The 18248-nt window shown below is 39.6% G+C and overlaps 1 protein-coding gene across 4 annotated transcripts in view; it reads left to right on the forward strand.

The window, feature by feature from the left end:
• The window catches only part of l3mbtl1 (L3MBTL histone methyl-lysine binding protein 1), a 51344-nt gene that overhangs the window by 21977 nt on the left and 11119 nt on the right, over nucleotides 1-18248 (forward strand). For 2 of the 4 annotated variants that reach the window (XM_008119069.3, XM_008119068.3), the window contains exons 5-14: nucleotides 67-211; nucleotides 1698-1824; nucleotides 3896-3983; nucleotides 6903-6994; nucleotides 9772-9876; nucleotides 12518-12653; nucleotides 13341-13438; nucleotides 14282-14433; nucleotides 14713-14789; nucleotides 17813-17898. In XM_008119069.3, the coding sequence (XP_008117276.1) occupies nucleotides 67-211; nucleotides 1698-1824; nucleotides 3896-3983; nucleotides 6903-6994; nucleotides 9772-9876; nucleotides 12518-12653; nucleotides 13341-13438; nucleotides 14282-14433; nucleotides 14713-14789; nucleotides 17813-17898 (1106 nt within the window). The remainder of the gene's footprint in view (nucleotides 1-66; nucleotides 212-1697; nucleotides 1825-3895; nucleotides 3984-6902; nucleotides 6995-9771; nucleotides 9877-12517; nucleotides 12654-13340; nucleotides 13439-14281; nucleotides 14434-14712; nucleotides 14790-17812; nucleotides 17899-18248) is intronic. The other 2 variants (XM_003226301.4, XM_008119070.3) reach the window with 2 other exon arrangements.

The following is an 18248-nucleotide window of genomic DNA, read 5'->3' on the forward strand; positions in this document are numbered from 1 at the left end:
TGACTAGTGTTTGTTTGTGATCATTGTGGCTCATTTAAAACTTTTCTTCTCTTTTGGCTTCTGTAGATTCAGATGTTCCTGAACCTCCAAAGCTTCCAACTGTAGACAGTCTGTTCCATTGCAGTACCTGTGGTCGGAGAAATGTTTCAGGATCAGTCCAGGAAGGAAGGGGATTTTGCAGTGAGAACTGCCTCCGGCAATTCAAAGAAAGGTTTTAAATATAAATGATGTTATGTTTGATGGGTTACAGAAGGGCGGTAAACTGGATGGAAAGGAATCATAAACCTTCCTGTGACTTTTTCTTTTGTGTAATTAGGTACAAATTACCTGATGCCCTGTAGATTTGTTGGACCACAGGTCTCATAAGCTTCTGCCAATATAACCAATCATCCTTGTAGTCCAAAACATCTAGAGAGCATCAGATTACCTGTTTAGTGCACTTTGTTGTTTTGAGAGAAAATATATGTTATATACATTTTATATAGAATCAGTTCAAAGAAGGGAGTTCTCATATCTCTCCAGGGAAGATTGCTTGATGACTTAGAACTAGGAACAAGAACATAGTGGGGAGAAAGCCAACTTATGACAAAGGTCATATCCACATCAGAAACTCAAACCAGCCTAGTTTATTTTTTTGCCACCACAAAGAACCTATGAACCTGTAGTTATTTCAGGATGGGATAGGAATTTTTAAAAGAGGATTCATATAGCCTTTTCAAAAATACAATGTCCAAGATTCTTTGAAGGGAACTTTTAAATTATGCCATCCAGTTTACAATGTACTTTATGTCATGTCTTCTGTGTGCCAGAAAATGGCCAGCAGGTAGAATCTAACAAGCTTTGGGTCCATTTACACTGTCATGACTCAATGCTATTGAATTCTGGGAGTTGTAGTTTGGTGAGGCAATAGCACTATTTGACAGAAAAGACTTAAAGACCTTATAAGATTGCAATTCCCATGATTCTATAGCACTAATCTATGACAGTGGTGTAAAACTGCATTGATTCTGTAGTGTAAATGCACTCCAGGTCTCCCTGTATGAGCCTGCCCAGGCTCTGAGTGCTAAGGAGAAAGCCTTACTCAGGGTTTCTATTGGTGAGGGTTGCCTCCTCCTTGTACTTCTTTCAGTAGGCAGATTTTTTTTATTTGATAGTTCTTAGAAGTGATTGTTTTTAAAGGTTTTGCACAGGGTGTTGTACTGTTTTTATTGAACATCTTTCAATTGCATCTTTTATCCTTTTTAATGTTTGTTTTAGTATTATGAATAGTTTAATTAAAACTTAATGTTGACCTTTGTAATGTTCTGTATTAGATTTAAATTGTAAGATGCCTTTAATCCCCGTTTTGGGGAAAATGACAGGATATAAATAATATTGATGATGATGATTTGTAGAACCTATAAAGCTACTTTTTGGACAGCATTCTGCAAATATTTACACTTCCTTGGTGGCTTTTTTCCCAAGGATTTTGCTGTTGTTTTAGGGGAATGGGGAAGTTAAACTAAACATTTGCAGGTGGTTCTGGGTCAGCTTGTCTAGTTTGGAAAGAAGAAAAATCACCAAAACATTTAAGAAGGTCTGGAGAATTGGGGAAGGACTTGAGGCCACTATGTTGATGTAGGAATAGGTTCTTATGCTGAAGGGAAAGCAGCCCTAGTCTATGAAAAACGATTGAAACCTTGGTGCCTGTTTTGCAGATCAGTCATTGTGGAGAATTCTTCTGGCAGCACTAACTCCACTGAAATTCTCAAACCAGTGAAGAAGCGGAAGAGGAAAGAATATCAAAGTCTTTCTGAGGAGGAAGAGGAAGAGGCTGAGCAAACGGTGTGATTGGGATATTCAACCCCTATATTTATTTATTTATTTATTTACAGTATTTATATTCCGCCCTTCTCACCTTGAAGGGCACTCAGGGCAGGGCACATTGTACACATATAAGGCAAACATTCAATGTCATATAACATAGAACAGAGACAGACGCAGAGGTAATTTAAACCTCCAGCTTCCACCTTCCTGAGGGTATGCTTGATTCTGGCCACGGGGGAGCAGCTGCTTCATCATTCATTGCGACAGCAACTTCCTCATTCCAACAGCAGCTGGGTGATTTTTATGGTGTTGTAAATTAGCCTCCCCACATATAAGTGGTACCTAAATTTCCTACTTGATAGATGCAACTATCTTTCGGGTTGCTTAAGTCAACAATGAGCAGGGGCTATATTTTTTATTTTAATTGTCGGGTGCTCACCCCGACATGGGCTGGCCTCGAACTCATGACCTCTTGGTCAGAATGATTTATTGCAGCTGGCTGCTAACCAGCCTGCACCACAGCCCGACCCTATATGCTTAATAAAGTTGGATAGCAGCATCTTGTTTCCTAGAATGACATAATTTGATTGCCTTGACTTGGGTTAGTTGTTCCATGAAGTTACTATTCTTGAACAGGGCCTTCCTTAGAGTGAGAGTGGGCCTTATATGGACTACTCAGACCCTATTCTTACAGGTTTCATTGGCATTGGAATCCCAGTGATTCTCTTGGGATTCCATCAGGAGGTGCAGCCAAAAGACTGCCAATGGTTGGCTTAGAGGCAGTGGAGACAGTGTCATTGCTATTTTTAGCATCACATGGAGGGGTGATTTCTTTATAGAAAACTCACTCCAATTCACGTTGGCAATGTTCACATGCAGGAAGAACTGAAACATGCAAGGAAGGGAGTAGGGCATGCACTATCTGCATTGATTCTACATATTTAAACTATTCTGAAATGGCTTTGATGGGGTTGGATTAAGGATACCAAGTGCTATTTATTTATTTATTTATTTATTTATTTACAGCATTTATATTCCCCCCTTCTCACCCCGAAGGGGACTCAGGGCGGATCACATTACACATACAGGCGAACATTCAATGCCTTTTTAACATAGAACAAAGACAAACAAACATAGGCTCCGAGCGGGCCTCGAACTCATGACCTCCTGGTCAGAGTGATACATTGCAGTAATTCATTGCAGCTGCTCTCCAGCCTGCGCCACAGCCCGAGCCCGAAAGCTTAACAGTTTAATTGTGAAACTAATAGTGGTCTGGGATTTATTTATTTAATTGTGTTAACTTCTTTTTAAAGAAATGTAAGATCATTTTTTTATTTTGATTAGACTGGAAGATAATGTCTAGGTAGGTTCAGCTTACTCATCGTTAAGAGAGTTTTCTAAATGTCTACAACAGTTCTGAATTTTGATAAATGATTTTTTGAAGGCAGATTTGTCTGCCAGGAAAAAGTTTGTGCTGTTTGGATATAGTTAAAGGAGGAAGAATATTTTTGTTTCTGTCTCACTGTTTCTGTGTGTGTCTGTGTTTGTATTGGAGTCTAGAAAAGCAATGCTACAGTCCCTAAATTGAGACCAACACAGATGTAATAGTGTTTTGTGAATAGACTTTAATGTTTAAGGCTATATGGAGGCCTTGTGTTCTTATAGAAGCTCAACTCTCTCTTTGCCCTAATTTTCCTGAATAATATTTTGCCCTAATGTATTAATCCTGTTGGATGAAAACTAGAAATATGATCCAGATATGCTCATTCATGAGCATGGTTATAATAATATTTTGGAATGTGTGCAATGCTGTGACAGAAAATCATTAAAAACCCATCATCCAAAAGCTGCTCTTCAGTTTTTTTTTATGATCTTATCATAAATATTTTACATCACTTCTATTTTGGTACAGAGCTACAGTTGTGCCTATGTTACCTACATTGCTTTTAACTGAGTATATTGCTTATGATTGACTATTTATAAAAACTGCTTTTGGTTTAGTCAGTGCCAAGAGAAATAGAAGAGCGTGATGAAAGAAATTAAATAATTCAGAATAGAAAAAAGTATTATTTTTGTTTATATGTCATAGGAAGTAAAACAGGAGGAGACAAATAGCTCTGGAGGAGAGCTTCCATCTAGCAACGTTGGGAATGAAGAGTGGAATCTGAGTAAGCTTGGTAAGTGTTAATGTGACACCTACTTTGCTTAAGCTGTCATAATTTTCTTTTTGCTGAGCTCTTTCCTTGCTGAGGTATAGTTTGGTTCTCCTTATTTACTTTTGCTTTGTGGGATGAAGTGTTTGAGATGAATGAATATAAAATTCTTGGTGAAAAAGAAATGGGGTAGTAAAGATCTCTTTCCAGCCCAAAGGGAAACAAAACACACATTTTGCCCTGCTGGTATGAACTCAACAAGGCCCGGGAAGTAATGGTTCATCCATAATAATTTCTCCCTTCCTGGTGCCCAGTGTCCATTATTTAATGTAAGCTAAACATTGCAGAAAGTGAGGGTGGCTGGGGGCTAAATCCCATAGTCCTTCCAGTTACCTCTTATCTAGAGCCTGATGTAGCAGGAAAGCTATATAACCCCAGAGTTAATGGCCAAAATAGATAATGCCAGAGGTGCAGGATGCAGAAAAGCTCTTTTTTCCATGTCTGGTTCACCTGCAGTATGGTACAATTCTTTTTTGTGGAAAAGGTGGTTAATAATATGATCACCAAGAAGGTTTTGAAAAACCCAGAAATGTGCCTTTTAGGATTATCGAGAAAGAGAATCAGTGTAGGAGATGAAGCAATTTGCCAATACACCTTTGTCATTGCAAGACTAACAACAGCAAAATCCCGGAAGGGGGAAAATGGAGAGAAAAAGTACTAGAGTATATCCAAATGGCCAAACTAAGTAACTAATGGCATTAGAGGAGGAAATAACAAAGAATTTGCAAATAGATAGAGGCTGGCATTTGGATATCTGGAAAGGAAGACAAAGGTAGATTTGAAAGTAGCCACAAAGGGAATTTATTAAAACAAGATACAAGGCCAGATTCTTGATAGATATGGGGATCACATTAGTGGTATCAGAGGTCTTAGGTGGTGGGTTCACAGGTGGGGGGTAAGAAGAGTATGGGTTTGTTAAAAAGTGATAATTTTACAGTTATTAATAGCTATTATGTGATTTGCATTTGACTGCTATATAATGTCTTGTTAAAAATTGTTTTTCTTTTTTCCCCTCTTTCTGGAACTGTATATGTTTTTTTTTCTTTTCTTTTTTTATATACACAATAAAATAATATCAATAATAAAAAATTACGTTAGTAGGAAGCACTGGCAACACCATCTGTTAGTAGGTGCTTTTCATAGAATCATAAGAGTTGAAAAAGACCACAAGGGCTATCCAGTCCAACCTAATTGTGCAATGGAGAAACACACAATCAAAGCACACCTGACAGCTAGTCATTCAGTCTCTGAAAGAAAGAGACACTATCACACTCTGAGACAGAATTTCCACTGTTGAACAGATCTTACCATCAGAAAGGGGCATGAGAGAAAACATCAAAACATCCAGGCGTCCCCAGGGCAATGTCCTTGCAGATGGACAATTCTCTCACACCAGAAGCGACTTTCAGTTTCTCAAGTCACTCCTGACAGAAACAAAAATTCCCATCAGAATGTTCTTCCTAATGTTTATCCAGAATCTCTTTTCGTATGTTTGAATCTGTTGTTCAGTGTCTGTCAGACCCCTGGCAGCTGGGCACCAAGAACCATACACGGAGGCCAATCTCTATCTAATATCTTTATTAAGGAAATATATAAAAGCAATAAAATCAAGTGAAGAATATAGTTCAGAAGCAGACCTTTCAAATGAGGTCAAATATAGTCCAAAAATGTATTGTCCAATAAATGATATTAGAGTTCAAAGTTCTTTATCCAATACCGAAACACACACTATTGCCAAGCAATAGTGTGGGGAAATGTCAGAGTCTTAGAAGTCTAAGGAAGCTTGACAACAAGGCTGGAAATAGACTTGGTTCTTTGACAAGGTCCGTGACTAGAAACAAGGCAAACAGTGAATCTTGGAACAAGGTCCGTGGATAACAGCAAAGCAAGGCAGTACTTGAATTCTTGATCCGGGAAGCAAGGAACTGGGGTTACGAAGTCCACACATGATCTCACTCCTGAAGCAGCTCTGTTGACTCCGCAAAGAATCTCCCGCGTCAAACACCTATATTGGGTCCCGTTTTCCCGCCAACAATCTCTTTCCCTAGAGAACGAGAAGCGAAACCCAACTCTGTCCAGATGCAAGACTCCTTAGAATTTCCCAAGGGAAGCAGGCCTAATCAGCCTGTTGTTTGGCAGCGATCCGTAAACTGCGATTTGCTTCTCTGACTCCTCTGTCTCTAGAGTAAGATTCCCTCCTGGGAAACGGAGGCGAGGAATGCCCAAGGTCTGTTTTACTGAATTCTTGAGGACAAACATCAACATCCGGCAGGTGAAAGGACTCCGGTTCTTGTTGAACCGGCGAAAACCCCATGTTTTCATCTTCATCTGCCACGATAGCACTAGGAACAGGACTACAAGGCCCATGAGGCATCACAGTGTCCCAGTTTCTGGAGCAGCACAAAACAAACTTGCTCCATCTTCAATACAACATGCTTTCAAAATTTAAACATAGATATCATGTCACTTCTTAATTTGCTCTTCTCCAGGCTAAACATACCCATCTCTCTAAGCCACTCCTCATATAGCATGGCTTCCAGACCTTTGCTTTTACACTTTTGCACTTACAGCCACAGAAGTAATTTGGTTTTGATTGCAAAGAGCCTTGGTCAGTGTCCTGCCTACTAAGTGCTGCCTATAGTTGACTAGGGCAGGAGTGCAGAACAAATGAAGAATCATGATGGTTTTGTGTAGCAAACATCAACCAACATATCCTCAGTTACTCTTTCTTTTAGAAGTAGATATGGTCATGGGTCATAACTGAAGGGGAGGCGTTCTCAATTCTTGTTTTCTGACTCTGTCTTTGAAAACTCTAAAGCTGGATATGCCAATTAAACTATTGAATGAACAATTTTTATTTGATCTGCATTCTGTTTTTCTTAGACTTGAGTGAGGAGAAGACAGAAGGTTGGACCTGGGCATCTTACTTGGAAGAGCTCAAAGCTATTGCTGCCCCTTTGAATCTGTTCCAGGAAGTGAGTAGCAGTATTCCTGTATCTGAGATTAGAGGATGGAACTAGGCTACATATTGCATCATGGTTATTTCTTCCTACTGAATCATGAAAATGGTAGTTGTATGGGGGAGCAGGGTAGATATTTCTGACAAACTGGTTAGCAGACTGCTTTTTCCAGGGTTTCTTTGTGAAACCATAAAAAGAAAGAAAAAATGAGGAGAGGGCGGAAATGTGGCAGCTCATTTAAGATGAACTAGTTTTTATTTCCACATGAGTTTTCATGGATATAAACCACTGTTTTGGGGTGCAGTACTGAGTTACTCCATGGTGTTGAATCAGACTAATAAATGTGAAGCCACAGTAGTTACCATGTCCCCCCAAAGCATGTGAAAAAGTCTGATATACAGTAGAGTCTCAGTAATTCGACATAAATGGGGGGACACAATGTTGGATAAGTGAAACTGTTGGATAATGGGAAGAGATAGGCCTCCCTTCGCTCACCTGCCCTCCCTCACTTGCTCGCTTGCTCACTCACTGGGCCGGGTCCTGGTTTTGCTGCCACTGCCACCACTGCCACCACTGCCTTTGCCAGCTGGTGATAAGCGAGTGAGGGAGGGTGGCAAAAGCAGCGGCAGCAGCAGAAGCAGGAGCCTGGCTGCCTCTTCCAGATTCCTGCTTCTGCCACCGCTGTCGCCTTTGCACCCTACCCACCCTCCATCTCTCACTCACCAGCCCGGTCTTAGCAAGGAGGAGGGCGAGGGAAAAAGAAGGCAGGTGAGTAAGCGAGTGAGTGAGAGAGGGAGGAAGGGCAAGCTGTAAAGGCAACAGCGAAAGCAGAAAGACTAGTCTGAAAGAGGCAGCCAGGCTCCTGTTTCTAACACTGCTGTTGCCTTTGCAGTCTTCCCTCTCTTCCTCTCTCACTCATCGGCTGGGTCTTAGCGAGGAAGAGGGAGAGAGAAAAAGAGGGCAGGTGAGTGAGAGAGGGAGAGAGGAAAGGTTGCAAAGGCGACAGTGGCAGCAAAAAGAGGAGCCTGGAAGAGGTGGCCAGGCTCCTGCTTCTACTACCGCTGTCGCCTTTGCAGCCTGCCCCCTCCCTCTCTTGCTCACTCACTCACTTGCCCTCATTTTCCCTCTCCCTCCTCCTCGCTAAGACCCGTCAGATAATCCAGAGTGTCAGATGAGCGAAAGTCGCATAACCGGGACTCTACTGTACTAAGAAAAATGAGATTTGTGATCTGTTTTGTTATCTTTTTGTTTGTTTGCTTTGTTTTGTTTTCATCTTTGCCTTGTTTTACTGTTGCCACTTCGACAATTTAATTGGGAATTCGGCATTATTTTCCTTAAAAGTCTAATTGGAGTATTAGCAAATATTTTTCATTTTTCGGTTTCATTTAAGTTAGATTTTTCCCTTCTGAGTAACAGAAAATTACTTGGAAAAGACAGTTTAAAACTACAGTAGAGTCTCACTTATCCAAGCCTCGCTTATCCAAGGTTCTGGATTATCCAAGCCATTTTTGTAGTCAATGTTTTCAATATATCGTGATATTTTGGTGCTAAATTCGTAAATACAGTAATTACAATGTAACATTCCTGCGTATTGACTTTTTCTGTCAAATTTGTTGTATAACATGATGTTTTGGTGCTTAATTTGTAAAATCATAACCTAATTTGATGTTTAATAGGCTTTTCCTTAATCCCTCCTTATTATCCAAGATATTTGCTTATCCAAGCTTCTGCCGGCCCATTTAGCTTGGATAAGTGAGACTCTACTGTACTTGGAAATTTAAAAAAGGAACTGTACAATGTATTCTTCTGAAGAATTACGGGATTTAAAATCCATAGTAGTTAAATATTTCAGTTGGCAACTGATGTGGGATGCCATAATTCCATCTCTCATCATGGTTATGTATGCCATTTTTTCCATCATGATGTGAATTAGACCAGTGGAGAAAACCAAACCATGAGATCTGGTTAAGTGTTGGGCTTCATGTAGGAGAGAATCTGATTCTATCCTTTAAAGAAGACACTGAGGAAGTAGATTTTTCACAGCAAGTATATAAAATGAGAGAGTGCATTTTATCATCTTGAATGTTTGTGATCAATACTTTTGTGTCTGGCTTTTGTTCATGGATCAGGCCTGTCCTCTCCCAAGAGTACAATCCTTGTTTGGATACAGATGCAGCTTTCTTATTTTTAAATAATAATTTATTAGATAATTTTCAATACAATAAAACATATTAAAAAAGAACAATATATAAACATCAAGAAATAGTAATGAAGGAAAAAAGAAAGAAAAGTACATTTGATGTACAACTTTCTTAACAACAGTTATACATCCTGTTACATAAAATAACTTATCCCAATATAATTATTATTCTTTTAATTATACAGTTCAATAAACCTATTAATAATTATCAAAACCTTACAGTTAATAAATTGGTCTCTTTTTCCTCTGAAAAAAGATGATCAAACGTTCCCAGTCTATTGAAAATGTCTCCACTGACTTCTCTTTAATCTGTGTTGATAATTTGTCCATTTTGGCTAGGTCAGTCAGTTTTAACAACCAGTTCTCATCTGTTGGAATTACATTGTTTTTCCCTTTCTGTGTGTATGCACAGTTTTATTATTTATGTTCCAGAGGCCTCTCTGTTATCTTTTTCTGGTAACGCCTAATAGATTCTTCTTTTGTCACCATTATCTCATAGTGTTCCCACAGTGTTGAGAATTGTGAAAAATGGAGAGGTCATTTATGGTGATGATGTATTCTTAATTTTTTCCCCATGGTTCAATCCATTCAGCACCAATTGGCTGGTCATGACAAGAATGGTTTCAAGGTGGGGATGAAACTGGAAGGGATTGATCCTCAGCACCCCTCCATGTACTTTATTCTCACAGTGGCTGAGGTGAGATGCATTTGTACTCTTCTATTTTGTTGTACTTCAACTTATATCAGTTTTCAGAACAGTGTATAACACTGATGAAAATACCAATGAAAAGGGAAGAAAAGGACATCAGTTTCCAGGGTCTTACTACTTTCAGTAGAATTATTTTCTTTCATTGTTGATTGATTCGTTGATGGATGTTTGTAGTAAGAAGAAGAGATAGAAGAAGTCAGGGGAAAACAAGGGAAAGTTATAAATAGAAGATGACTTCATCTGGACTGCTTGCATAATTCTGTGAATGAGGCAGGATGATTGTATACTAAAGGGATTGTCTGGAATCTTCCATAAAACAAAAATTGCAGTAGAAAAACCTAACAGCAAATACTGAACATCATAGAATCATAGAGATAGAAGGGGTCCTATGGCCCATCAATGCAGGACTTCCAGGTAGAGCATCCCTAATAGGTTCAAAATAAAGCACATAAAAAATGAAGACCACTTTACAAAGTGTGTTCATAAAAATATTTATATTAAGACACAACAATCTTACACTAATCTCCTTCAAAGTAGTCCCCTTGGGCTGCCACACATTTCTCCCAATGATTCTGTCACGGTCGGAAGCAGCGCTGAAATGCCTTTTTTGAGATGGTGCATAGCTGGTCCATCACATTCTGTGTGATGTCTTCTCTGGATTGAAATCTGATTCCTTTCAGAGCCATTTTCAGCCTGGGGAAAAGCCAGAAGTCACATGGAGCCATGTTGGGAGAGTAGGGAGCCTGACAAAGCACCACTGTGCTGTGTTTGGCCAGGAATCTCTGTATCAAATGTGAAGTATGGGCAGGTGCATAATCTTGATAGAACTGCCAATTGCCCACTGCCCACAGTTCCAGTTGTTTCCGTCTCACAGTGTTACAAAGGTGACACAGAACTTCTTAGTAATACTCGTTAATGATAGTTGTTTTGTGTGGTGCATATTCATGATGAACCATGCTATTGAAGTCAAAGAAGACAGTCAACATGATTTTGACATTGCTGCAGACCTGCATTATTTTTTTTAGCTTCCGAAATGTTGGATGCTTCCATTGTGATAACTGCAACTTGGTTTCTGGGTTGTACCCATAAAACCAGGACTCATTGCCAGTGATTACTGTGTTGAGGAAGTTGGGATCATTGTTCACAGTCTGCAGCATGTCCTGTGCGATCTCCAAATGGAGTTGCTTCTGCTTGATCATTAGCAGCTTTGACATGATCTTCACTGGGATTCTCATGAAGCCCAAATCCTCAGTCAAAATGGAATGAATGAATGCAATGCTGATGAACGCCTCATTTGCAAGTTCTCTGATCGTGATTTGACGATCATGCATCACTAGGGCCTCACTTGGTCAATGACGATCTCATTTCTGGATATTGAAGGCCTTCCCGAATGTGCTTCACTCTCCACTGATGTGCAGCCATCTTAGAAGTGGTTGAACCACCTCTTTATCTTTGTAGTGCCCATTGCTTCATCCCCAAAGGTCTGTTGAATCTTGTGAATCGTTTCCACTTGGAAATCGCCAAGGTTTACACAAAATTTAATACAGTAGCGTTGTTCAAGTTTTTCTGTCATTTTGTCAAAAACGAAAATGAGACCACGCTCACTTACACTTCATTGGCTGTCTGCTGGCAACGACTGTTTCTGTGGGCAAGAAAACATTCAAGCATGAGCATTAGGATTGCACCAAACCACACATACCTAGCTTCATTGGTTTATGCACAAAAATTATGGTTGGATACTTTTTGAACACACCTCATATTTAAGTAGCCTTCTTCTTTATTATTTCATAGTTACAGTGCAATATAGAAACATAGTTTATGTAGACCTATTCCAAAGTGGGAATCACTCTAGAGTAAGCATGGGCAGCAGGTTCTGACAAGTTCTATAAATCTCTCTTCACAGCCCCCCCCAGCATTTCAAAAAAATAATGAAGAATAACCATAATTTATAAAACTCAAATGGTCATTGAGAACCTCTCATCATTTTCTATTTAAATTGTGGCACTGAATGACTCCATGGCACTTTTCAGATGCTCTCCTTCATTGCCTCTCAAGCTGACTCAAAGAGAACCCATAGGAAAATGAAAAACCTAGAAGTGTACACTGACATAACTTCTGTGGTTTCTGTGGATTTATTCTAGTGTGGATTAATAATACAGGTTTAGTTCTATATCCCCAGTATCCTTTTAATTAAAACTTAGATGATAACACTGATAGAAGTTCTGTTGATTCAGTGTGTTGATTCTAGTGGGAATTAATAATAGGATTTCAATCCTAAACCCACTGCATCTTTTTTTCCTCAAAAATTGTTGGTTGTGAATTTTGCTGTTGCTTAGAAGGGATCTATTTTTCCATAAAATGTAAAGTCCAGAAATTGTAGATAAAAAACTGGGAAAATTTATCAAATGTAGTTGAACAACTTTTGGTAAACTGGGAAATGTAGTTTACCTAATTCCTATCTACTTGCATGGGAAAGAAACTTGGTTGGCTCTTTCCTGGCAGAATTTTGACAAATCAGCCTAGTTTAGAAACTTCCAAAAGATTAAGATATCAATCCAAGGAGATATATAGCAAAAGCAGCCATTCATTAAAATGGGATGTGACTTTCTTTTGTTTTTCCTCCACACAGGTATGCGGTTACAGGATGCGCCTCCACTTTGATGGCTACTCTGAATGTCATGATTTCTGGCTGAATGCTAATTCGCCTAACATTCATCCTGCTGGATGGTTTGAGAAAACAGGACACAAACTCCAGCCTCCCAAAGGTAGGTTGACTTGGACAGTGCATTTGCAAGTGCCATATATGGAGGCATTCTTGTTGTGATGACAAGAAAATGCAGCACTCCATAAATCTGAAGAGGCTAGAGCTGCTTAGGATAGATATAAAGTTTTGGGAGATTACTTCTTTACTACAACTCCCAGAATTCCCAAATTGGTAAGGCCACTGACCATAGTTGCTGGTAATGTCTGAGACTTATAGTCCAAAAAGTAACATTTACAAACTCTGAGCTGGTTTGCGGTTGAAGCCATGTTTAACAGGTTTTGGGGGGTTAAAATGAATCTGACAGCACCTTTGAGACAGACTGGGAAGAATAAATTTCTAGCATAAACTTTCATGGATTCAGTCCATTTTATGATATACGGTATATTCAGTGAGTCTTCTGTAGACATGAGAGGATTTGCTGTAAGCATCTGATGAAGTGAACTGTGTCCATGAAAAGATATGCTAGAAATTTCTTTTTAGCTGTTAGTTTCAAAGGTACTGTGGGATTCTTATGTGCTAAAATAGGCTAACATGGCTATCTCTGTGAATACTTTTCAAAGGGAAAGCCAATATTTTGAAAATACTCCAAGAATGATAATTTTCATTCAGTGTGATTTATGCTTCGGTCAAGAGAAACATAGGAACTTTCATTAATGTTTCTCCTCTAATCTCTCCTTTACCTGGGGAGGTTTAGGTTATAAAGAAGATGAATTCAACTGGGCCACCTACCTGAAGATAACTAAAGCTCAGGCAGCTCCCAAGCATCTCTTTGTGACCCCGGATAGTGTGAGTGTCTAGCAATATTAACAAATGCTATCAAGAAATCATTCATTTTTAGCTATGTTGAGAAAAAGTTCGGGACAGACACTGACCACCTTTTGAAGATCTTTAGAAATCAAGGTGATCTTTCCAAAGCCATGGAGAATATTGTCCATGAATCCACTGACTGCAAATCCACCAACACCATGAAGACTGTCACGTGTGTCCATACCAGATTTATTGTGACGTTTGTGATAAGATCCTGAGATGAAATTACTGACCCTGTCGCGCCTTACTTGTAGACTTCCAAGTGCAATTTCAAAAGCATTGCACACAAGATGGCTTCAGTCCTGCTTGGGTCTTGAATTGTATAGGGCAGTGGTTCTCAACCTGTCGGTCCCCAGATGTTTTGGCCTTCAACTTCCAGAAATCCTAACAGCTGGTAAACTGACTGGGATTTCTGGGAGTTGTAGGCCAAAACACCTGGGGACCCACTGGTTGAGAACCACTAGTATAGAGTAAAATGAAGACTGCTAAGACTTGATTTTCCGTAATTTGTGAATTAAGGTGAAAGAAAGGCAGGATTGCTTGCAGCTTAATCACACAAACATGCATATACTTCATGGTTTTATTGTGTGAATAGTATAAACACATATATACAAGGTTTTCCCATACAGTCTCAATCTTGCTTCCCAGTGGACTGCCAGTTTGCAGTCTTGGGAAGGACTTGCATAATTGGTTCCACCCACCTATATGTATTATTTACATGTCACTCTTACACTTTGGATTGTTGTGCATCAGTTTCTGGATGGGATTCGACTGCATGGTCCATGCCAAAAACACATCTGAATTTTTCTGTCTATCCCTTAGAATGCTGCTCCCACGGGATTCCAAATGGGCATGAAACTTGAAGCAGTGGACCGCATGAACCCTTCTTTGATATGTGTTGCCACAGTGACAGACGTGGTGGACAATCGCTTTTTGGTGCACTTTGACAACTGGGATGATACATATGACTACTGGTAGGTGAGAATTTCTTTCAGATAAACAATATTAATATGTTTAGTATTGGCAGCCACTGAGCTCTATGCAGAGAAAAACTAAAGACTCATTTGGGAGTTCTATATGTGTAGAGGAAAGTGGAAGAAATTTCAGGAGAGTTTCAGGAAATGTAAGCACCAGAATTAATAATTTAAGCAACAAGGTGTGGTTACTTATCATTCAATTAAAATAATGTATAATTTGGTATTGTGCTTGTTTTTCATTCATTGCTTTATATAACCATTTTATTTCCATGATAGGTGTGACTCCAGCAGCCCGTATATCCACCCAGTTGGTTGGTGTCAGGAGCATGGAAAGCCCCTCACTCCTCCACAAGGTGAATACATACTTGCTGTCTGCTCTCGTCTCTTCCAACAGTTGCTTCCACATATAAGGCATGCACATACAGACATGGGTTTGGAGTTTTTTATTGTGGTAAATTGGCCAATTAGAAATATACAGTTCCATTCTCACATTAGGAATAATTATTTATTATTTATTTATTGTGGAGATTTCTATGCCATCTTTCTCCAGAACAGACCCAAGGCAGCTCACATCATATTTAAAACATACATACAAATAATTAAAAACCGCAACTAAACAAATATTAGAGGTTAAATAATCCTTAAAAAATGTATTGTTAAACATTAAAAGTTAAAATCACTCTAAAATTCCCTATTTTTCTGTATCCATAATTGCCTAGCTTCAGTTAAAAGCTGCTTTGAAGAAGAAAGTCTTCACGCTTTTCCTAAATGTCATGAGGGTGGGAGCCAATCTAATTTCTTCTGGCAGTGAGTTTCACAACCTAGGAGCCACCCCCGAGAATGTACCTTCTCTAGTGATTTTAAGTGCATGTTGGCCAGGGACTGTCAAAATAAGGGTCTCCTTACTAGATCTTAGAGGTTTCCCCAGCCTGTATGGGGGAACATGGAGTCTCAAGTAACCTGGACCGAAGTTGTGTAGGGTTTTATAGGTTAAAACCAACACCTTGAATTAGGCCTGGAAACAAACTGGAAGCTAATTGAGCTGTTTCAACAGGGAAGTGGTATGCTTCCTGGAATCAGTTCCGGTAAGTAACCTGGCTGCTGTTCTCTGGACAAATTGGAGTTTCTGAACACTTTTCAAGTGCAGTCTCATGTAGAGTGCACTACAGTAGTCCAAAAGGGATGTAAGCAATGCATGTACCACAGTGGCCAAGTCAAGTTTCTCCAGGAATGAGCATAGCTGGCACACAAATTTTAGTTGTGCAAAGGCAGTCTTGGTCACTGCTACTACCTGGGCTTCCAGATTTAAGGCAGAATCCAGAATCACCCCCAAACTGCAAGCCTGGGATTTCAGGGGGAGTGTAATCCGGTCCAACTCAAATTGTAACCCTGTTCCCAGATCGAGCTTACGTGAGACCAGCAGTATCTCTATCTTGTCTTGATGAAGTTTCAGTTTGTTTTCTCTCATTCAGTCCATTACTGATTTTAGGCATTGATTCAGGTGCAGGACGTCCTCCTTGGCATCTGATGGAAAGGAGTAGTAGAGTTGAGCATCATCTGCATACAGATGATACCAAACTACAAAACTCTGGATGATCTCTCCCAGTGGTTTCATGTAGATGTTAAATAACATTGGGTATAAGAATGAGCCCTGTAGGACTCCACAGACCATGAGGCCAGCCAGGACCGCCCCCCCAACACCACCTTCTGGAGGTGGCCCGCAAAGAAAGACCGGAACCACTGCAACACAGTACCTCCCAGTCCCATTCCCGTGAGCCACTCCAGAAGGATACCATGGTTGATGGTATTGAAAGCTGCTGAGAGGTCCAGGAGGACCATCACGGTCACACTCCCTTTGTCCAGCTCTCCGTGTAGATCATCCACCAAGGCGACCAAAGCCGTTTCTATCTATTATCCCAGCCTGCAGCCAGGTTGAAATGGCTCTAGAAGGAGAAGGTGTAATATGGCTTCACTTGGACTTACTTAAAAACCTTAGTTTTAGAGCCTTTCTCTCAGAAAAACAAGCTGACACAGTGAAGGTTACTCCCAACATATTTAGTTTCTCCCTGATATATAACTGTTAAGGGCTTTCTGACATGGAATGTGTATGAAGAAGTCCAGTTTAGGTGCCTGACCTGGAAAAATAACTAGAATTCTGCCATAAAAATGGGTTGGGTGGATATAATCCTGATACACGCACAATATATGTGTCATCTGTCAGCTTTTAAGATGCCATAATGGGCTGTATGAGTTCTAAGGTCAGAGCCTCCATTGTGTTCAGAATCCGGTTTTTCAATAAAGTAAGATCCTTGTTTGCCAACATAGTCTTCTAATATTTCCTGGATTTACAGGGGGAAGCAACTCTTCTTAAACATACACCCTTTAGACAAAGTCACAATCATTTCCATGCCAGGAAAGGTGCCATCAGTAGGCAAAGAGTCTCTTCCAAAATCTGTGTCAGTCTAGGATTTGTGGAGAAAATTTGGAATGATACCTGAAGGGACTTGGGATTTTTCCATTCATGACAAATATTTTGTTTTTTATTTTATTTAAAATATTGGTACACTCTATTCATTCTGTTCAAGATTTCATGGCAATGTACAACAAGTTATTTTTCAATAGAAGCATTGGCAATAAAACAGTAGGTGAAATATTTAAAACAATAGAAAGATTTACAGCTATTTTAAAAGTTTGTATATATTACAATCTATACAAAGGCACATTTGCTCTGATACATAAAATATTGTCAGTACCTTTTGGGTGATAGCCAGGATGTTGCTATGTTGGGGTTGCAGCCTATATTCTGTTCAATAATTTAATATGTCCCTAAATTAGGTACAAACTTTACAGTTCATGAGGTGAACAAATGATTTTAAGCACACAGGAAACCCACAATAATGTAATGATATTTAAGCTAAATGTGATTATCTTTAGTTGCCGAGAGTGAAATCTCTAAAAAATCCACAGACCTATATGCAGATTTCCCCCCGTTCCTACCTTGGACATGGACCAGGCACACTTTGTCTTCCAGAATCTGCACATTGACAGATGGCTTTTTGTGATGCAGTCAATAAAATACGTATTTTTCAAATCTTTAGGCAAACACATTATAAACATACTGTGAGGCAGGATGTATGGCTTGAAAGATGTATCCAGAAATACAGACAGTTTTGGAGGGGAAACCAAGTTGGCTGGATTTTGTTCTATTAAAAATCTCAATCAATAGTACCAAAGTGGGTTCTGGTGGAATGAGAAAGTAGGAAAAGGAGAACATCTGTGAAAGTAGGCTTGATAGATATGCACATCCCTAGCTAAGAGCATATTCTAAAGCCTCTCCAGCAAAAGCTTGTCATCTGGCAGATTCTTTTATTTCCAGACTACCCTGATCCTGAGAACTTCAGCTGGGAAAAATATTTAGAGGAAACAGGTGCTTCAGCCGTGCCAAAATGGGCTTTTAAAGTGGTGAGTGAGTCACGTCTTTCTTTAGTCTTTACTATACAAGAACAGATGGATTCATGAGATGTCATGGAAGGTTAAGGGGCAGGCAGAAGCAAGTGCATCTGGTCTCCATATGTGCCCATGTAAATGCTGACAAAAATGCCTCCATTCTATTAATTCCTTTTCAGAGTTAATATTTCTTTTAGGCAGTGTGTCGCCGTTATACTCTCAAGCCTTGGAAGTAATGATTTACCAAAGTAAATCTGATCACCGAATGGAAAGCCCTGGACATAAGAATAAGAAGCAAACTGTGGAAATCCTTTCTTTAAATACAAAATGAACAAGTGGGCTGGGCAGGGGGTGGTGATGGTGGT

Source organism: Anolis carolinensis, chromosome 4, assembly GCF_035594765.1.
Source record: "Anolis carolinensis isolate JA03-04 chromosome 4, rAnoCar3.1.pri, whole genome shotgun sequence".
Classification (NCBI taxonomy): Eukaryota; Metazoa; Chordata; class Lepidosauria; order Squamata; family Dactyloidae; genus Anolis; species Anolis carolinensis.